The sequence below is a fragment of the Carcharodon carcharias genome, chromosome 13 (assembly GCF_017639515.1).
Source record: "Carcharodon carcharias isolate sCarCar2 chromosome 13, sCarCar2.pri, whole genome shotgun sequence".
Lineage (NCBI taxonomy): Eukaryota > Metazoa > Chordata > Chondrichthyes > Lamniformes > Lamnidae > Carcharodon > Carcharodon carcharias.
In genome coordinates, this window is record NC_054479.1 from 21053251 (window position 1) to 21075981 (window position 22731).

The window sequence follows — 22731 nt, forward strand, 5'->3', positions numbered from 1 at the left end:
TACTACCTTTGGTTAACAAAAATCTATAAATCTTAGATTTAACTTTAACAACTGAGCTAGAATTAATTACCGTTTTCAGAAGACAGCATGTAGACATGTTTCTTAATTTCACTCCTGAAAGGCCTAGCTCTCCTTATTGGACTATGTCTCCCAGTTCTAGACTCTCTTAGTAGCAGAAATAATTTATCACTATCTACCTCATCTGTTCTTATTAATACTTCCACTGAAAACTTCAATTAAATCATGCCTTAACCTTTTAACTTCCAGAGTATACAACCCTAGTTTGTGTAATTTCTCCTCTTAGTCCAGTTAACATTCTGGTAAACCAATGCTGCATTCCCTCGGAGATCACTATATCATTTCCAAGCTGTGGCACCCATGTCTGCTCACATTACTGCAAGCAGGGTCTTATCAGAGCTTTGTATGGCAGAAGCATGACTACTACCCTAAGATAAAAGCAAAGTATCATGGATGCTGGAAACCTGAAATAAAAACAGAAAATGTTGGAAAAACTCAGCAGGTCTGACAGCACCTATTGAGAGAGAAACAGAATTAACGTTTCGAGTCTGTATGACCCTTCTTCAGAGCTGACTACTACTCTTTTGTGTTCTGAGTTCTCTAGATCAAAAAGGCCAGCTTTCTATTAGCCTTTTTGGTTATTTTCTGTGCCTGTTCATCACATTTTAATAATCTATGTACCTGGGCCCCTCAAGTCTCTTTGGACCTCCACTGTTTCTAGCTTTTCCACATTTAGAAAGTCCCCTGTTCTATCCTTTTTAGTCCAAAATGGATGACCTCACATTTGCGTACATTGAAATCCATTTGCTACACTTGCATTCATTTACTTAATTCATCAACATCTCTGTCACATTATACTTCCAGCTACACCACTGAAAATGCCACCCATTTTTGTGCCATCGGCAAATTTGAATGTGTGGCTTTCTATCCCATCATCTTAGCCGTTAATAAATATGGCAAGTATCTGAGACCCCAACATGGATCCTTGCAGCACATTTCTAGTTATCTTCTGTCAGTTAGAGTACCTGTCCATTGTCCCTACACTTTGTCCCCTGCTACTCAGCCAATTTCCTTACTAGGTCAATAATTAGCCTTCAATTTCATGAGCTTCACTTTAGATAACAGTCTTTGACTTTATCAAATGTATTATTGAAGTCTGTGGGTGGAATTTTCTGTACCCGCTCGTGTCAGGAGAGTTCAGTGGAGTGAGCGGACAATATGGTGAGAAGACATCATGAAACCAGTTTGCGATTGTCCACTCGCCTTCAAACATTGGGAACTGCATTGTAATACATCAGCAGATCACTGCAAGGCCAACCTGCTGGACTCATCCCCACCACTGCATCATCCACCCATGTCGGCGTGAAAACACGCCGGTGCAGAACACACCTTGACAACTATGACATGCAGAAGTTTGGACTTACTGCCAGGGCCTTGCTCACATTGTGGACATCGGAGGAGCAGAAGATACTGGGGCCTGACAGCAACGGCACACTAGAAGAACATCCATGGCTTGCTGGGTGGATTCTCATGGACATGGCTCTGCTGCGAAGCAGCTCACGGAAGTTGGAAAGTCACAGTTGATGCTCACAACGGATGATAATCAAGGGGGTGGGAGAGGAAGATGGAGGATTGACTGGGAGAAGAAGAGGTGTTGGTGGGGCGGTGAGGTAGGGAGAGGGAAATGAAGGTGTTGAGGTGGTGAGGCTAGGGGAATGAAGGTGTTGGGGGGGTGACGTTGGGGGTGAATGAAGGTGTTGGGAGGGGGGAATGAAGGTGTCATGGGGGGTGGGGTAATGGGGGAGAAGATGGCAACTAGGGAGGTAGGTCTAAGGGCAGGAATTCAGAGGGGGAAGGAGTGCAGAGAGGGGAAGGAGTCCAGGGGGAGAAAGGAATGCAGAGAGGGGAGGGAGTCTAGGGGGTGGAAGGAGTGCAGAGAGGGGAGGGAGTCCAGAGGGAGGAAGGAGTGAGGAGAGGGGAGGGAGTCCAGGGAGATGAAGGAGTGCAGAGAGAGAAGGGAGTCCAAGGGGAGGAAGGGGTGTGGAGAGGGGAGGGCGTAAAGGTTGAGGAAGAAGTAAGGATGGAGGAAGGGAGACAGGAAGGGGAAAAGAGTGAGGCTGGAGGAAGAGGTAAGGCTGGAGGAAGGAGTCAGGGGTGGGGGAAGGACTGAGGGTAGTGGGAGAAGCAAGGTTGTCTGAGGGAGTCAGGAAAGGCGGAGGGGATTAAGCTGGGGGTGTCTGGGGTGGTGAGAGGACTAAGGGGTGTGGAAGAGGTTTTGTGGGGGAGGGGTCCGGTGGGGGGTTGTCCAGGTGAACGTGCAAGGGAGGTGTCTGATGGGTTCATGACTGCCTTCTGGGGAGCGAACTGAGGGCGGGAGTGGTATAAGAGAATGGTGAGAATGACTGAAGGCAGAGTGAGGCAGTAGGGTGGGACGGTGAGGGTGGTTGGTGGGGACTCGGAGGCAGACACGGACTTCGGGGGTGGGAAGGAGGAGATTGGGGAGGTTAATGTGGTTGAGGGTAGGATTTTTGGGAAGGAAGGGAATGTGCACGTTCACCAAGACATCCTCGAAGGAAAAGGGTTGTGGCTGGTAGGTCACAGAGGGTTGGTAAAAGATGATGCCAGAGGGATCAACTGTGATGGGGGAGAGGAAATGGGTGACTGGAGGAGGGTAAAGGATAGAGGAGCGAAAGTAAAATCAAATTAGCACCATGCTGTCCAAATAGAAAGTGAAGTGAGAGTTGTGGTGGGTGCTGCACAGGAGTGTGATCATTGGGTGGACAGAGATGCAGGTCATTTCAGATGGACAACTGAATGTGAACCCCAGAAGGCAGCATTGAAAATGTTCAGGGCGTTGAGATGAGTGTGATAAAGGAAGGATCTGCGTGCATAGGAGAATGCTTGCACGAGGCTCCAAAAGGCAGTGCCCCACACACACACTTCTCCCCCAGAATCACTCATGAGCTGGCTGCACCCTCTGCACTAACAGAGGATGAGGTTGAGGGGCTCACAGGTAAAGGGAACTCCGAGGGAGTTGGACAGCCTCTGAGATTCCTAAGTGGATGATTCAGGGGTGTCCAACTGCTGCTCCTCCTCCCTTCGGGTACCCGGGGCCCTGGCCTGACTCCTTGAGGGGAAGGAGCACCTGGAGGGACGTAGAGGTGCCCTGTTTCCCTCTCACGTTGCCACTGCTGGAACTCAGTCATGGGCCCCGTGATGGAATGCAGGTCTGCATGCATCTCTACGTTCTGCTGGACCAGGGTCTCCATGGCATCTGCCATCTTCCCCATGAGTCCTCCACACAAGCATATGTGGGTGCAGCTTCATCAGAGAGCAGGGGGATGCATTCCTCCGACTCGTGTGCCACTCTGTTGAGGGCTTCCAACAGCTCTGTGTGATGTTTGCCTGCCTTCCGCTGACTCTCCAAGACAAGTTGAATGACCTAACCCAGAGGTTCATCATCTGACTCGGATCTCACAGATGCCTCTTCCCCAGTAGTCCTCCGAGTACCAGCGAGCTCAGCTGAACCTGCCTCCACCTGCTGCGGATGCTTATCCATGCAGTGACCACCAGATTGTGAACCTGAGTCTGCTCTAGATCTAGGTCCCATCCAGGTGTATGTCTCTCCGCTGGTGGAGGGTGTGGGTAAGTGCTGTGACGGGTCTTCCAGGTTGCTTATTTCTAGCTCTTCAATGGAGGAGGTGTCCTCTTGGCTGGAGGTGAGGACATGGATGGAGCTGAGGAACTGGCTGGCTGAGGGTATCAGTCGCTTGGCAGAGCTCCCTGTGAAGCAAAGTAGAGATAATTAGTGCATGTCAACAGAGTCATAAGCAAGAGAAAGCAGTCACATTTGTGTTGAGAGAGGGATGATGTGGTGCAGGATCCTCAGATGGTTGTTCACCACCAACCTTACCGTTGGCAGGATGGCACGATGGCAGGCTCCTCAAAGAGAGTGAGGGGCCTAGTGTGGGCCACTCCACCCCCAGTCTGGGACCCCTCCATGCTAATGTGAGCAAGCTTCTCCTGCATGGAAGTAGATGGAGAGAGTATGAGCAGAACAGAATGCACTGATTGGAATGTTTGTGTGGTGAGTGGGATAGGATGAGGATGCAAGCTCAAGAACATATGAACCTGATGGAGATGTGATGGTGTGTGTGAGAGTTAGTGGCGCTGTCCCGTGAGATCCCTATGGATGTGTGATAAGTTTGTGGGTGTGTGAATTGAGAGTAATGAGAAGAGTGAATTACCTTGGCGAAATGGATGAGACCATTCACCCTGTAGCGCTACTGGGTGGCTATCCTCTTTTGCAGGGCATTGGCACTGATTACCAATGCTACCACCTCCCATGCTGAATTGGTGATACAACTGCCTATCCTGCGGCCAGAGCGAGGTAGAGGACATCACGGCAGGCCTCCATGGCATTCAAAAGGCACTCAAGGGACACGTCACTAAATCTGAGGGCTGCAGTCTTCTTGCCTTTCAGGTCCATGTCTTCCGTGCAGCAGTCATGCGTTGGGTGTACTGAGAGGTGTGCGCATGGCTGGGCTTTAAATATAGCACCCAACGTGATGAAGCAGCGAGGTGATGCCATGGGGGTGAATGAGATCCTGCCCGCCATGGAAATGGTGTATTTCCTGGGAATGCATAATTAATGCAGTGAATTTGGGACGATATGGGGTGAAAAGTCTCCAGTGCGACCAGCAGGTAAAATGACATTTTATCTGCCTGCTACTGCACTTAGTGTAAACCTCGGTCGATTCCGCCCTGTATAAATAACATCCATAGAAATTCTCCTGCCCACAACGTTAGGCACCTCCTCAAAAAACTTCAATCAGGCATGAACTGCACTTTACAAATACATTCTGGCTCTCTCTGAGCAGTTGAAAGTTTTTATCTCTGTGTTTAATTGACTGCCACTGCTCTTCAAGAACTGCCTACCTCCTTGAAGAAGTTCTGTTCTTCTCTGCGGCAAGATTTCCGTACCTCTCTTTTGCCTTGCTCACCTTCATTGCTTTCCATTTCCCTCCTGGTGTTTGACAAGGTGTTTACTAAAACCCGCTTTCACAGCCATATCTCCTTTCTCAGTGACTGTCTCCGTCTCCGACTTACCCCACGTGGATTTCAGCTGAAATTCCATCCCTCATGTTTCGAACCCACCCAGGATTACAGGTATCTCCGGGACATAAAACGTTTCTCGGACTGCTGTTCCCGTCACATTCTGAAATCCACTCAGTGCCATGCGCCACCATATGAACACACTCGACCTCTCCCTCTAGCAGCACCGCCGTATCCTTTTTCAAAGCTGCGCGTGCCCCCAGTTTCATTTTATTCTTCGGATCATCCAACGCCTCAACAAGAAACTTTTTCTCTTTCTCTCAAGTGCTAAGGAACGCAAGCTCCAACAACTCATCGACACCAACACCCATCTAGGACCCTCCACCCCTGCCTGTCCCTCCGTCCCCACCCCATCTTCCAATCCCAGCCCCAGCTGTGTATTCACTATACCCCCTGACTTTCCCCTCTCTGATGCTGAACGTTCAGTGCTCAGCAAAGGACTTAGTTTCATACCCTTACGCCCTCACCTCAATGAATTTTGGGCTCGGCATGATGCTGAACTCTTCTTCCGCCGTCTTCGTCTCCGGGTTCACTTCTTTGGGCAGGAGTCCTCTCCCCATTCAACGGATCCTTTCACCCACCTCCAATATTCTCCCTCCACCTGGACCCCTCCCTCTGGATTCTTACCTTCTCTTGATCTTTTCATTGAGAACTGTCGGCGCGACATTAGTCGTCTCAATTTCTTTGTTCCTCTCACCCATTCTAACCTGTCTCTCTCTGAACTTACTGCACTCCATTCTCAGGTCCAACCCTGACATTGTCATCAAACCCGCTGACAAGGGTGGTGCTGTTGTTGTCTGGCGCACTGACCTCTACCTCGCGGAGGCTGAGCGTCAACTCGCAGACACTTCCTCCTACCTCTCCCTGGACCATGACCCCACCACTGAACATCAAGCCATTGTTTCCAAGACTGTCACTGACCTCATCTACTCTGTTGATCTTCCTCCCACAGCTTCCAACCTGATAGTCGCCCAACCTCGGACGGCCCGCTTCTATCTCCTACCCAAAATCCACAAACAGAACTGCCCCGGTAGACCGATCGTCTCAGCTTGCTCCTGCCCCACAGAACTCATTTCTCGTTATCTTGACTCCCTTCTCTCTCCCCTTGTCCAGTCCCTTCCCACCTACATCCGTGATTCCTCTGACACCTTACGTCACATCAACAATTTCCAGTTCCCCGGCCCCAACCGCTTCCTCTTCACCATGGACGTCCAATCCCTCTACACCTCCGTCCCCCACCAGGATGGTCTGAGGGCCCTTAGCTTCTTCCTCGAACAGAGGCCCAAACAATCCCCATTCACCACTACTCTCCTCTGTCTGGCTGAACTTGTTCTCGCGCTGAACAATTTCTCCTTCAACTCCTCTCACTTCCTCCAAATAAAAGGTGTGGCTATGGGTACCCGCATGGGCCCCAGCTATGCCTGTCTCTTTATGGGGTATGTGGAACATTCCTTGTTGCAGTCCTACTCCGGCCCCCTTCCACAACTCTTTCTCCGGTACATCGATGATTACTTCGGTGCTGCTTCATGCTCTCGTCGGGACTTGGAAAAATTTATTAATTTTGCTTCCAATCTCCACCCCTCCATCATTTTCACGTGGTCCATCTCTGACACTTCCCTTCCCTTCCTTGACCTCTCTGTCTCAATCTCTGGTGATAGACTGTCCACCAATATCCATTACAAACCCACCGACTCCCACAGCTACCTCGACTACAGCTGTTCACACCCCGCTTCCTGTAAGGACTCCATCCCATTCTCTCAGTTCCTTCGCCTCCGTCGCATCTGTTCCGATGATGCTACCTTCAAAAACAGTTCCTCTGACATGTCCTCCTTCTTCCTTAACCGAGGTTTTCCACCCACGGTCGTTGACAGGGCCCTCAACCGTGTCTGGCCCATCTCTCATGCATCCGCCCTCATGCCTTCTCCCTCCCAGAAACATGATAGGGTCCCCCTTGTCCTCACTTATCACCCCACCAGCCTCCGCATTCAAAGGATCATCCTCCGCCATTTCCGCCAACTCCAGCATGATGCCACCACCAAACACATCTTCCCTTCACCCCCCTTATCAGCATTCCGTAGGGATCGCTCCCTCTGGGACACCCTGGTCTAATCCTCCATCACCCCCTACTCCTCAACCCCCTCCTATGGCACCACCCCATGCCCACGCGAAAGATGTAACACCTGCCCCTTCACTTCCTCTCTCCTCACCGTCCAAGGGCCCAAACACTCCTTTCAAGTGAAGCAGCATTTCACTTGCATTTCCTCCAACTTAGTCTACTGCATTCGTTGCTCCCAATGTGGTCTCCTCTACATTGGAAAGACCAAATGTAAACTGGGCGACTGCTTTGCAGAACACCTGCGGTCTGTCTGCAAGAATGACCCAAACCTCCCTGTCGCTTGCCATTTTAACACTCCACCCTGCTCTCTTGCCCACATGTCTGTCCTTGGCTTGCTGCATTGTTCCAGTGAAGCCCAACGCAAACTGGAGGAACAACACCTCATCTTCCGACTAGGCACTTTACAGCCTTCTGGACTGAATATTGAATTCAACAACTTTAGGTCTTGAGCTCCCTCCCCCATCCCCACCCCCTTTCTGCTTCCCCCTTCCTTTTGTTTTTTTCCAATAAATTATATAGATTTTTCTTTTCCCACCTATTTCCATTATTTTTAAATATTTTAAAATCTTTTATGCTCTTCCCACCCCCACTAGAGCTATACCTTGAGTGCGCTACCATCCATTCTTAATTAGCACATTCGTTTAGATAATATCACCAACTTTACCACCTATGTGTTCTTTTGTTCTATTGTTGGTGACATCTTTTGATGATCTGCTTCTATCACTGCTTGTTTGTCCCTACAACCACACCAACCCCCTCCACTTCTCTCTCTTTCTCTCTCTCCGCCGCCCCCCCCCCCCCCCCCCCCCCCCCCCCCCCCCCCCCCCCCCCACACCTTAAACCAGCTTATATTTCAACTCTTTCTTGGATTCGAACTCAAGTTCTGTCGAAGGGTCATGAGGACTCGAAACGTCAACTCTTCTCTGTCGATGCTGCCAGACCTGCTGAGTTTTTCCAGGTAATTCTGTTTTTGTTTTGGATTTCCAGCAACCGCAGTTTTTTTGTTTTTATGAAAGTTTTCAAGTTCATCAGTCATCCTGTCCTTATAAATACTTTAGAAATGTCCAGATAACACGTATTAGGTCAACCGATCCATAATTCCCTGGTTTCTCTCAGTCACATTTTTTAAAAAGTGGCATAATGTGCTATTTTCCAATCTAAAGGAATGGTTCCTTAATAAAGAGGACTTTGAAAGAGTATAGTTAGGACATCTACAATGTTCCCACTTAGTCTCTTTAAAACCTTGGGATGGACGCCATCTGGTCCTAGAGATTTGTCGCTCTATATTGCCTTTATTTTCGTTGCTTTATTTTGCTATGTTAGGGGAAGGCAGTGGGATAGTGGTAATGTCACCAGACTAGTAATCCAGCAGCCCAGGCTAATGCTCTGGGGACATGGTTTTGAACCCCACCATGGCAGCTGGTGGAATTTAAATTCAGTTAATAAACCTGGAATTAAAAAACTAGTGACCAAGAGTGACTATGAAACCATTGTCGATTGTCACCAAAAAAAACCCATCTAGTTCATTAATGTCCTTTAGGGAAGGAAACCTGTCTTCCTTACCTGGCCTGGCCTACATGTGACTCCAGACCCACAGCAATGTGGTTGACTCTGAAATGGCCTAGCAAGCCAATTGCATCAAACCACTACCAGGCCTACAATAAGAAATGAAACTGGACAGATCTCCCAACATCAACCTAGGGACCGCAAAACCAGCCTTGTTGATCCTGCAAGGTCCTCCATCTGTGCCAAAATTGGGAGACTACAGTATAGAGTACAGACCATAGGCAAGTCAAGCAACAGCTTAACATTGCTTGCATGATTCCATGATTATGTTCCAGACACCACCATCTCTACCCCTGATTATGTGCTTTTGTCCTGCCCCACTGACAGGACAGACCCACCAGAGGTGGTGGAGTTGCCCTGGGATTTCACAACATTGACCCTGGACCCCATGAAGTCTCATGGCATCAGGTCAAACATGGAAAGAAAGGAAGGAAACCTCCTGCTGATTACCACCCGCCCGGCCTCAGCTGATGAATCAGTGTTACTCCATTTTGAACACCACTTGGAGGAAGCAATGAAGGGGCAAGGGCAAGAAGATACTCTGGGTGGGCTACTTCGATATCCATCACCAAGAGTGGCTCTGTAGCACCACTACTGACTGAGCTGGCTGAGTCCTAAAGACATCGCTGCTAGGCTGGGTCTGCGGCACATGGTGAGGGAACAAACAAGAGGGAAAAACCTACTTGACCTCGTCCTCACCAATCCATCTGTCGCAGATGCATCTGTCCATGACAGTATCAGTAGGAATGACCATCGCTGTCCTTGTGGAGATGAAGTCCTATCTTCACCTTGAGGATACCCTCCATTGTGTTGTGTGGCACTACCACCATGCCAAATGGGACAGATTTCAAACAGATCTAGCAACTCAAAACTGAGCATCGTATACAACCACAATTTGAAACGTCATGGTCCTGCATATCCCACATTCTACCATTACCATCAAGCCTGGTTCAATGAAGGGTCCGGGAGGGCATGCCAGGAGCAGCACTAGATATAACTAAAAATGAGGTGTAAATCTGGTGAAGCTTCAACATTGGACTACTTGCATGCCAAACAGCGAAAGCAGCATGTGATAGATAGAGCTAAGCGACCCTACAACCAGCAGATCAGATCTAAGCTCTGCAGTCCTGTACATCCAGTTGTGAATGGTGCTGGGCAATTAAACAACAAACAGGAAGAGGTGTCTCCACAAATATCCCAATCCTCAATGATGGGGGAGTCCAGCGCACCAATGCAAAAGACAAAGCTGAGGCATTTGCCACAATCCTCAGCCAGAAGTGCCGAGTGATGAACCACCTTGGCCTCCTCCTGAGGTCCCCAGCATCACACATGCTAATCTTCAGCCAATTGGATTCATATGAAGAGTGCAGTCGTAGAGAGTTTAAACTAGAATGGCAGGGGGATGGGAATCTAAGCAGGGAGACAGGGGGGGAAAAGCAAGGATAGAAACAAAAGACGGAAAAGTAAGAAGCAAAAGTGGAAGGCAGAAAAAACAAGGATGAGAAACAAATGGGGTCATAGTACAAATAAAGCTAAGATGACTAACAAGGTTAAAAAGACAAGTCCAAAGGCATTGTATCTCAATGCAAGGAGCATTCACAATAAGGTAGATGAATTAACAACGTAAATAGATATAAACGGTTATGATATAGTTGCAATTACAAAGACATGGCTGTAGGGCGACCAAGGATGGGGACTGAACATTTATGGGTATTCAATATTTAGGAAGGACAGATAAATAGGGAAAGGAGGTGGGGTAGCATTGTTAGTAAAGGAGGAAATCAATGCAATAGTGAGGAAGGATATTGGCTCGGAAAGTCACAATGTGAAATCTGTTTGGCTGGAGTTAAGAAACACCAAGGGACAGAAAATGTTGGTGGGGGTTGTCTGTAGGCCCCCAAACGGTAATGGAGATGTAAGGGAAGGCATTAAGCAGGAAATTAGAGATGCATGCAATAAGGGTACAACTGTAATCATGAGTAACTTTAATCTACATATTAATTGGACAAACCAAGCTAGCAATAATACTGTGGAGGAGGATTACCTGGAGTGTGTACGTGATTGTTTTTAGACCAATAAGTTGAGGAACCAACTAGAGGGCAGGCTATCCTAGACTGGGTTTTGTGCAATGAGAAAGGATTAATTAACAATCTTGTTGTGCGGGGTCCCTTGGGAAAGAATGACCATAAAATGATAGAATTGTTCATTGGGATGGAGAGTGAAGAAGTTGAATCCAAAACTAGTGTCCTGAATCTAAATAAAAGGAACTATGAGGATATGAGGCACGAGTTGACAATGCTGGATTGGGGAACCTTACTAAAAGGGCTGACAGTGGATAGGCAATGGCTAATATTTAAGGAATGTATGTGTGAATTACAATAATTGTTCATTCCTGTCTGGTGCAAAAGTAAAACAGGAAAGGTGGCTCAACCATGGCTTACAAAAGAAATTAGGGATAGTATTAGATCCAAAGAGGAGACATATAAAATTGCCAGAAAAAGCAGCAAGCTTGGGGATTGGGAGCAGTTTAGAATTCAGCAAAGTGGACAAAAAGATTGATCAAGAAGGGGAAAATGGAGTAAGAAAGCAAACTTGCAAGGAACATAAAAACTCACTGTAAAAGCTTCTGTAAATATGTGAAGAGAAAAAGATTAGTGAAGACAAATGTAGGTCCCTTACAGTCAGAGGGGCAAATTATAATGGGGAACAAAAATGGCAGAAGAATTGAACACATATTTTAATTCTGTCTTCACAAAAGAGGACACAAATAATTTCCCCGAAATGTTAGGGAACCAAGGGTCTAGTGAGACGGAGGAATTGAAGAAAATCAGTATTCATAAAAAAATGGTGCTAGAGAAATTAATGGGGTTAACAGTTGAAAATTCCCCAGGACCTGATAATGTACACCCCAGAGTACTAAAGGAAGTGGTTCTGGAAATACTGGAAGCATTGGTGGTCATCTTCCAAAATTCTTTAGACTCTGGAGTAGTTCTTACAGATTGGAGAGTGGCAAATGTAACCCCACTATTTAAAAAAGGAGGGAGAGAAACGAACAAAATTACAGACCAGTTAGCCTAACATAAGTAGTGGGGAAAATGCGAGAGTCTACTATAAAAGACGTGGTAACAGAATACTTGGAAAGTATTAATGGGATTAGACAAATTCAGCATGGGTTTATGAAAGAGAAATCATGCTTAACTAATCTACTGGAGCTTTTTGAGGTTGTAACTAGTAGAATAGATAAGGGAGAACCAGCGGATGTGGTGTATTTGGATTTCAAGAAGGCTTTTGATAAGGTCTCACATAAGAGGCCAGTGGGCAAAATTAAAGCACATGGGATTGGGGGTAATATACTGGCATGGATTGAGAATTGGTTGGCAGATCGGAAGCAGAGAGTGGGAATAAATGGGTCTTTTTCCAGGTGGCAGGCAGTGACTAATGGTGTACCGCAGGGATCAGTGCTTGGGCCCCAGCTATTCATGATATATATAAATGACTTAGATTAGGGAACCAAATTCAATATTTCCAAGTCTGCTGATGACACAAAACTGGGCAGGGTTGTGAGCTGTGAGGAGATTGCAAGGAGGCTTCAGGGCGATTTAAAGAAGTGTTTGTGGGCAAACACCAGGCAGATGCAGTATAACGTGGATAAATGTGAAGTTATATGCTTCAGTGTGAAAAACAGAAAGACAGTGATATTTAAATGGTGATACATTGGGAAATGTGGATGTACAATGGGATCTGGGTGCCCTTGTACACCAGTCAATGAAAGTAAATAAGCAGGTACAGCAAGCAATTAGGAAGGCAAATGAAGGCCTTCATTGCAAGAGGATTTGAGTTCAGAAGTAGGGATATCTTACTGCAGTTATACAGGCCTTGGTGAGACTACACCTGGAGTATTGTGTGCAATTTTGGTCTCCCTACCTAAGAAAGGATATACTTGCCATAGAGGGAGTGCAGCGAAGGCTCACTAGGCTGATACCGGGGATGGCAGGACTGTCGTACGAGGAGAGATTGGTTCGACTGGACCTGTATTCACTTGAGTTTAGAAGAATGAGAGGGGATCTGATTGAAACGAATAAAATTCTAACAGAGCTAGACAGACTGGATGCAGAGAGAATGTTTCCCTCTGGCTAGGGAGTCTAGAACCAGGGGCCACAGTCTCAGGATACGGGGCAGGCTATTTAGGACTGAGATGAAGATAATTTCTTCACTCAGAGTGGTCAACCTGTGGAATTCTCTACCACAGAAGGCTGTAAAGGCTGGGTCATTGAGTATATTCAAGAAAGAAATTGATTAATTTTTGGATATTAGGGGCATCAAAGGGTATGGAGAGAAAGTGGGAATATGGTGTTGAGATAGAGGGTTAGCCATGATCATATTGAATGATGGAGCAGGCTCAAAGGGCCGAATGGCCTACTGCTCCTAGTTTCTATGTTTCTATATCAAGAAACAGCTGAATGCACAGGATACTGCAAAGGCTATGAGCCCTGACAAGATTCAAACAATAGTACTGAAGACTTGTGCTCCAGAACTAGCTGAACCCCCAGCCAAGTTGTTCCAGTACAGCTACAACACTAGCATCTACTTGGCATTTGTGGAAAACTGCCCAGGTGTTTCCTATCTACAAAAAGCAGGACAAATTTAAGCGGCCAATTACTGTCCTACCCGTCTAATCTCGATCATCAGCAGAATGATGGAGGAGGCTATGGACAGTGCTATCAAGCTGTGCTTACTCAGCAATAACCTGGCTCACTGCCACTCAGCTTCTGACCTCATTACAGCCTTGGTCCAAACATGGACAAAAGAGCTGAACTCAGGAGGTGACGTGAGGGTGACTGCCCTTGACATCAAAGCAGCACTTGACTGAGTGTGGCATCAAGGAGCCCTAGCAAAACTGGAGTCAATGAGAATCAGGGGGAAAACTCTCTGCTGGTTGGAGTCATATCTAGCACAAAGGAAGATGGTTGCGCCTGTTGGAGATCTATCAGCTCAGTCCCAGGACATGGCTACATGAATTCCTCAGGGTATCCTTGGCCTAACCATCTTCAGTTGCTTCATCAATGACCTTCCCTCTATCATAAGGTCAAATGTGGGGATGTTCGCTGATGCTTACACAATGTTCAGCACCAATCGGGATTCCTCAGACACTGAAGCAGTCCATGCCCATGTGCAACAAGACCTGGACAACATTCAGGCTTGTGCTGATAAATGGCAAGTAACATTCACGCCACATAAGTGCCAGGCAATGACCATCTGTAATGAGAGAGAATCCAACCCTGTCCCCTTGACATTCAATGGCATTTCTATCGCTGACTCTCCCACCATCAACATCCTGGGGGTTACCATTGACCAGAAACTGAACTGGACCAGTTAGATAAATACTGTGGCTACAAGAGTTGGTCAGAGGTTGGGAACTCCGTGGAGAGTAATTCAACTCCTCGCTCCCCAAAGCCTGTCTACCATCTACTAGGCACAGGTCAGGAGTGTGATGGAATACTCTCCACTTTCCTGGATAAGTGCAGCACCAACAATACCCAAGATGCTTGACACCATCCCGGACAAAGCAGCCGCTTGATTGGCACCCATCCACAAAAGTTCACTCCCTCCACCACTGACGCACAGTGGCAGCAGTGTGTACCATCTATAAGATGCACTGTACTAACTCACCTAGGCTCCTTTGACAGCACCTTCCAAACCCACGACTTTTCCATCTACAAAGACAAGGGAAGCAGATGCGTAGGAACACCACCACCTGCAAGTTCTCCTCCAAGCCACACACCATCCTGACTTGGAACTATATTGCTGTTCTTTCACTGTCGCTGAGTCAAAATCATGGAACTCCCTCCCTAACAGCACTGTGGGTATACCTACACAACATGGACTGCAGCGGTTCAAAAAGGCAGCACACAACCTCCTTCTCAAGGGCAATTAGGGATGGGCAATAAATGCTGGCCTAGCCAGTGATGCCCATGTTCTGTGAAAGAGTAAAAAATAGCATTGGTGCGTTGCAATCAATGTTCCCACAACTCTGTCTTTGCTCTGCAGGCCCTGTTTGGTGAACTTTTGTTAAGCTGCAGACCCATGCAGCTTAGATGGGAATATTGGTTTCTGTCCCTGTTTCAATATTAGTTTCCTTGGGATTTCTGGCACGCTGACCTCTTTATAATAAACAAAAACAGAATTACCTGGAAAAACTCAGCAGGTCTGTCAGCATCGGCGGAGAAGAAAAGAGTTGACATTTCGAGTCCTCATGACCCTTCGACAGAACTTGAGTGAGTCCAAGAAAGGGGTGAAATATAAGCTGGTTTAAGGTGTGTTGGGGGGGAGTTTGGGTGGGGGGAGAGAGAGAGAAGTGGAGGAGGATGGTGTGGTTGTAGGGACAAACAAGCTCTTTTGTCCATGTTTGTCCCTACAACCACACCAACCCCCTCCACTTCTCTCTCTCTCCCCCCACCCAAACCACCACCACCCCCCCCCCCCAACACACCTTAAACCAGCTTATATTTCACCCCTTTCTTGGACTCACTCAAGTTCTGTCGAAGGGTCATGAGGACTCGAAACGTCAACTCTTTTCTTCTCCGCCAATGCTGCCAGACCTGCTGAGTTTTTCCAGGTAATTCTGTTTTTGTTTTGGATTTCCAGCATCCGCAGTTTTTTTGTTTTTATCTTTACAGTAAATACTGACACAAAGTAATTATCAGTACGTATGCCATTTTGTTATTTCATTAACGATATCGCTATCAGTTTTCAAAGGACCCACATTGCTCCCAACCATCTTCGTTTTCCTATGGAATTGCAAAAAATTATGTTGATTTTCATATCTGCTGCACGTTTCTTTTGTCACTGTGATTTGTAGCTCTTACTATGTATTTTGTCACCCTTTGCTGTTCTTCTATCTTCCTCATTTGCCAGGATCAGCACTTTTTTGCACTTTTGTATGCTTTTTCTTTTAGCTTTATGTTCTTTCTTATCTCTTCAGTCATTCATGGTTTGTTTTGACAAGTAGGTCTCTTGCCCCTTAGGGATATAAATTGATTCTGTATCACAGATTCTTTTTGAACATGTTCCACTGATCATCTATCATTTTTCCAATTAACAGTTTACTGTGGACATTTTCTGTCTCATCTTATTGAAGTCAATCTTTCCTAAATCTAGAATCTTGGTTGGTTCACAATTCTCCCTTTCAAACAGTATGTTGAACTAAACATGATATGATCGCTATTAGATAAATGTCCACACAATGTTAGGATTTTAACTAAATCTAGCTCATTATTCATTATTAAATCTAATAACAACATTTCTTTCTTATGGAAGTATGAGATTGACGAACCCTTACTACTCCAACTGCAGTCTATCTAAGGTAGTAGCAATGGTATTCAAAATTATAGTTTTCCAAAGCAGAGTGTCTTCAAACTAACCAATAATTTTAAAAGCTTTAAATTCATAACAAGATACTTGGTATAACATGTGATTTTAGTACATTTTCATTAGTTTTTCACCACTAGTCAGTATATATCCTGAACTTAATTTGTTGGATACCCTAATTTATTAACATTCAGTATTTATTCTCACACACAATATATTTTTGCGCTCATTTTTTATACTAATATTGCTCCCACTCATCCTTTTTTGCAACAGTTGACTGATTACTTGGGTACCATTTCACAGGTGCATTCAAGTGTGACCTTGACCAAATACCCATTATCTACCTGCTCTCTCAGGTGGTTGTAAAAAATCCCAATTTAGAATTATGTACACACTTTCCAAATGCTGTTTTCTTATTACCACTATTGCTGCATTTCTTTGGGGTCCAGTAGAATTCTCCTCAATAATTTTTTAAAAAATTATTGCCTTAAATGATGCACTCTAGTTAATTATAAAAACTTTTAACTTTGCAATTAATAGATTGTTAATCTTTAAAAAGAAAAAACAAAATAAGCAATATTTTTATCCATATTCAGCAGATAATTAAGTGACTTCCAGCAAAAGCTTTCCAGTCACACTGTCCTCTAATCGCCTTCTATGACCCTCCCCACCTTGTTTACTAAGATACTCACAAAAGACTGTTTCGCTCTCCAAGCCCTTTTCAGTGCAACATCCCCCTCCTTCCGTGCTGTTCCACTTTGACATAAACAGGCTTTGTTTAGATCTTATCTAATGTGACTTGGCCCTCACTGGATGTTACTAGTGCCTTTCAGGTTTGATCATTGAACTTTAGGTGGGAATTTTCACTTCCAGAACCAGTCAGCAAAGCTGTGTGCAAGCTGAAGCAGACACCGGCAGTTGGACAAAGATTAGCAAATGGAGCACAATGACTTTCTAATCAAAATCTTTGAGGTGTCAAATAAGCTGTTGTGAATTTCTACTCTGTAATATTTACACACAAAGTGCATGGCTGCCTATATTCCAGACTGCACTATTTGAACCTTGCCTGCTGCCCTTGCCCAAATCCAGCAGACATTGTGAATTTTTTATGAAAAGAATGTTCATCCAGTAAGGATACATGTGCTTGGTTATAGACAAATTTCCAGATTTCTGCCTATTAAAAATACATATTTTGCCACTAGATGGTTGAGTTGTAAGATAAAGGGCCATACAATTACCTATAGTTTTTTTGTACTGCTGAGTAAATGGTCCTCACTTTGTGCTTGATTTTCAGAAATAGCCAGTGATATACGCATGAACAGCTCACCTATCAGGAGAACCAACTCTGTACATGATCGAATGAAGAAATTTACGATGGACTCATCTGACCAACCGGTTGAACTTGGTACAAACTTCTCTATTTGGAAGAGAAACCAAATAAATGAAGGCAGAAACAGCAGAATTCTCCAGCAACAGCAGCTATTTTCAGGCAGCCCTGTATTGAAGATAAAAGCAATTAGGACTTCAGACTTGGAAACATCTCTTAAAGGGAAATCTACTGATCTTAGGGATGTATGGGAAGTGGGCAAATCTGCAGAAAAAACAGATAAACAGAATGAATACTTACTGTCCAACAGAAGTAACAAACTCACAGGCTCAAATAGAAGTAATGGGACAGAGCAGGACAGATCTACATCATTGACGGAGAGCATGTTCTGTTCTATCCAAAGGGATGGAAAGCATGCATCACAATCTGGTTATAGCTTAACTCATAGCACTGCAAAATCTAACTTTGCAACTCCAGAGGTGCACAAAGGCCAGCCTAGGGCAATATCTTCATCAGTTTCTTCTTCTGGAAGCTTAAGTCATCCGATTGCATCTGAAGTTACTTCAGATAAATCAAGTAAGCCAACATTACCCTTGCTGTCATTTGACAAGGACTGCACTAAGAAATCTTTTTTGCAAAACACTGTTACTGATAAATCATACAACAGAACTCCAGGGAGGAGCAACATAAGCAAGTCACAGACACATCAGCCTGCGTCAGAGAAGGACTGTAGTAAAACCTACACAGACAGCTCAGTGCAATTAGACCAACTCAGCTCTGCAAAGCACTCAGACCTTTCTGCTAGAACATACAGTCACTTAGAGCAAAGCCTTTCCAGACAAAAGGAGAAAGAAAAGAGATTGAACAACAACGAAGACAACATGAAGACACTTGTGACAATTGAAATCAAGGAGGGATGGAAACCAGATCTTGCCTCTACAAGGATCTCTGGCACATCTTCCTCACAGAGGGGAGGTATGTACATTTAGGGGATATCTGTCTGTTTAAGTTACAAAGGCATATCTCAGTGTCTCAATAATTATCATGTCACTGTTCCATAAAGAAATTATTTTAATATCCATTCCCTTTTAATGCTGTACTGATTTTGTTTATATGTGAAGTATTGAATTTTTATAAAACATTAGCCTTTTATTCAAGCAGGACACTTCTACCCTGTGCTGATAATGAGTCATTACCCCTTTGGTGATTTTGCAGCAAACTTTCTGAATGGAGTCATTTGCAGAAGCATTAAACAGTTGTGACTTGAGAAGTTTGAAATAAGACAGACATTTTTTCTTCATCCTCATAAAATACCATTGGCACATTGTATCACATCGAACATTCAATTGGCTATATTTCAGATGTGAGGCACGACAGTGAGACCTGTCAGGCATAAAAATTGAGTACAATTCCGTTCATGCATGTACCCTTTCTAACAAGTGTTATTGGATATTGAAGCCTGACTGAATTGTTTCTTCACCTCATCCTAGGGATGCTGAAGCCAAACTGCTCCCAGGATACATATCATCTAATAAGGGCACATACTAAGGTCTATGATGAGGACATTTATCTTCAGCTTCTGAGAAGGCAATAGTTAAATGATATTTTTTGGTAATCATCAATGCTGCTCATGGCATACTGCCAGGATATGTGTAACACACTTCAAAGAGAAGTATGAGCTGATCCCAGTTAAAGCATGCCGGTAGATATGTCAACTGCTGCTGGCACTGTTTTGGTATATTAGCTCTGGTTAGATTTTGCAAAGGCTATAAGGTGAAAAAAGAAGGCTGAAAGTGGCTGCTGTAAAGGGAGTAAGGAAGAGATACATGGTCTTTGGACTGCGAATGACATTGTATTGATGACCTTTCATCAGAATTGGAAAGAGTTAGGAATGTAACATGTTTTAGACAAGAACAAAGGCAGGTAAAGTGGAGCGTAGGGAAGGTTTGTGATAAGGTAGAAAGTAGGAGAGATTAAGAGTCAGATTTTGGTTGCTGGTCCTGGAACCTGACATGCGGATGAATTTCGGGTCTTAAACTTGAGCCCAATTGCATCGTTCTCATGAAGTAATTTTTAAATGTAAATGGCTTAATTGGCCAGGAGGCAGGCATGATGCCCAATTTGAAATGTTGCCATCTCCAGGAGGTGGAAACTGCCTGCCTGGCACCAGCGGCAAAGGCAGGTAGCAGCCTTTCAAAATTCAAAATGGTCCTGGAGGCATCGGAATTCTGAGACGATCTCCAGGACCACAACTTTCAGAGCCTGCCTGCATTGGGTTCTAACCCCATGGCCCTTTGAGGTTTAGGCCGGAATTTTCTGGCCCAGTTGGTATCGGGCGTCAAGGCAGGTGGGTGGAGACGATATAGCGAGAAGGCCAAAAATCGGTTATATGCTATCATGAAACCAGTTCGCGATTGTCTGCTCCACTCATCAATGGCGGGCTGCCGCACATCAGGAATGTAATTTTAATATATTTGCATCTAATTATAAGCATGGCTCACTGGAATCATCCCCTGCATTAAATTTACTGCCCAAGTTTGCATGACTTCAGAACAGCGTGCTCTGTGATTGCCTTTAAAAGGCATGCACCAAGTGACCTGAACTTTGAGGGGAACTCAGAGGTGAGTGCACACAACCTTGTGCAGTGCTCGCGAACATCGCCTGTAAGACATCAAGGAAGAGGCGCCACACATATGCAGGGGCCACAGGCAAGTCGCTTTTTCCTGGCTGGCTTTCAGTGCAGTGCTGGGGCAAGGGTTCCAGTGCGGGTCGTGCTCGGGGAGGGATGGGGGAAAAGGCAACATGGATGGAAGAAAGTACTCAAGTATATGCCGGTGGGTGTGGAGGTGAGGGACGTGGCCACGCATTTGGAAAAGCCTGTTAAAAGTGAGTATTCTTCCGCAGCTAAGACTGTTCAGCAGCAGCTCCATTGACATGCTTGAAGTCTTTTCTCTGAATCTTTTCTGTTTACTCAAGCAATGCAAAAGCATGAAAGTGCCACCAAATGCTTCAGAACTTTTCACCCCTCATGCACAGACTGCAAATTAATGTGCGTTTTAGGGGGCAGCAAAGCAATTGGCCTAGTGGGCAAGTTGTACAATCCCTTGGGAAAGGTGGCCTGGTGCAATCACTGTTGGAGGTACTCACAGCCCCTTGCAATGTCTTTATTAAGGTTTGGATCAGTATCCATTATGGCTCAAGCTAACAGCGCAACCTTGCGTTATGGGTTAGGAGAATGCCTGCGCCCGAGCTGAGAGCACAGCATGCATTCCAGTGGCCGAAGCTGCTGCTAATCGATCAAGTGAAGTGGGGCGGAGGTGAGTGGGGTTTCAGACACCAATGAATGCATGACGCGCTGGGCATTCAAGTGGTGGCCAGCACTCTCCAGCATGCTTGAAGGGGCCTTCATACTTAACCAAGAGAGTAACCCACAGGTTTCTCTCTTTGGTCCTGCAGGAGGAGAACATTAGGATCATGGAGCCTGGAGATATAGAGGTATGTCTCAAGGCTTACAGAGACCAGAGAAGAAGAAGAAAAAGAAGAAGAGAGTGGTGGAGGTGCCTGGCTCGGCAAAGGGAGGAGCATTTCCCTCAAGATGAAGGGGTGGCAGGGCCTGTTGCACATGAAGCTAAAGATCCACAGTGAGCCCTTGCTTGAAGGTGCCTCGTGAGAACCAGGGTCTATAGATGGAACCTGTCATTCTTGCAGATGACCAAGAATCAGTGTCACCGAAAATTGCACACGTCAGGGAAATGGTCAGCCATATAATGCCACCTACTACAGGATTTGGCACCATGGGGAAATGGAGGACATCTGCTGCCAGTGGTCATGAAAGTGACCACGGCGCTCAATGTTTTATGGCTGTAGCTCCATCTAGGGCTCCATAGGTGACCTTTGCAGGATCTCGCAAGCCTCCATGCACAAGTGTATCCAGGAGGTCACGGACACCATTGTCACAAAGGCATAGAACTTTGTGCATTTCACCCCAGATCAGGGAAGCCAGGAAACAAGAGCGCTGGGATTTGCGGCAATCTCTGGTTTGCCACAGTGGAGGGTACCATCACATGGAGCTTAGAACTCCGTGGCAACAAGCAATCAACTACATCAACTGCAAAGGCTCCCACTCACTGAATGTTCAGCTGATGTGCGACCACCAAAAGCGTGTCCTACAAGTCTCCCAGAGAGTTTCCATGGCTCCTACATCCTCAGCAGGTTTCAGATCCCTGACACCTTCCAGGGTCCCGAGAGGCTGCAGGGTTGGCTCTTCGGGGATAAGGGCTACCCACAGAGCATGTGGCTGATTGATGCCTGTGTGGAGGCCTCAGAGTGCAGCAGAGTGATGGTATAACAAGGTTCATGCCATGACCTGGGCTTTGGTAGAGAAAACGATAAGCATCTTGAAAATGAGGTTCCAGTGCCTTGACAGGTCTGGTGGCGTAGTGAAATACAGTCCCCAGAGGGTGCCGTGCATCGTTGTGGCTTGCTACGCGCTCCACAACCTGGTACTGCAAGGGGGGGAGGATCTGGCTCAGGAGGAGATGGAGGAACTGTATGTATCCTCCAATGAGGAGGATGTCAAAGGAGCAACGGGGATAACAATGATGAGGTCCTTGAAGGTAAGGATGCTGGTTATGAGACCATCGCACTGTCCAGACGAGGCAGGCGCACATGGGAGGCCCTGATAGCCACAAGATTTGTAGAGGAGGATGACGAGGTGCAGAGAGGACAGTCCTGACATCCTCACCTTGCATCTGTCAATGTTTGACTCCTGTGTGGCTGATGGCAGCACACATACCCTCAGCACTCAGGCTCATGTCATGGAGATGAAGCAGAGGCCCTAATAGTCGCTAGATTCCAGGAGGATGATGATGATATGCAGTGAGGACACTCCATACGTCTTCACATTGCCTCTACGAATGTCTGACTCCTGTCTGGCTGAGGGCAGCTCACTTGTGCTCTGTCATCAGGGTCATATCTTGAAAATGCAGCTGTGAAACTTTAAATTCACCTGCTTTTTGTCAGCCTTCAGCACCTGACCCCTTCAGGAGCACACCATCATTGGTCACAGATGCTGAAGAGATGGGGTGCCAGCCCCACCTCAAAGGTGCTGAGAGCACACGGAGAGAATGACGGAACTCTGTGACGTCTTCCCATGACATTCTGGCAGCAATAACAAGCACCATTAAGGTGCAAGCATCACTAATGTGTCCAGTTTGGTGTG

At 46.0% G+C, this 22731-nt stretch overlaps 1 protein-coding gene across 4 annotated transcripts in view; it reads left to right on the forward strand.

The window, feature by feature from the left end:
• Positions 1-22731, forward strand: part of smtnb (smoothelin b) — a 416118-nt gene that overhangs the window by 257168 nt on the left and 136219 nt on the right. For all 4 annotated transcript variants that reach the window (XM_041203610.1, XM_041203611.1, XM_041203609.1 and 1 more), the window contains one exon: positions 17478-18485. In XM_041203610.1, the coding sequence (XP_041059544.1) occupies positions 17478-18485 (1008 nt within the window). The remainder of the gene's footprint in view (positions 1-17477; positions 18486-22731) is intronic.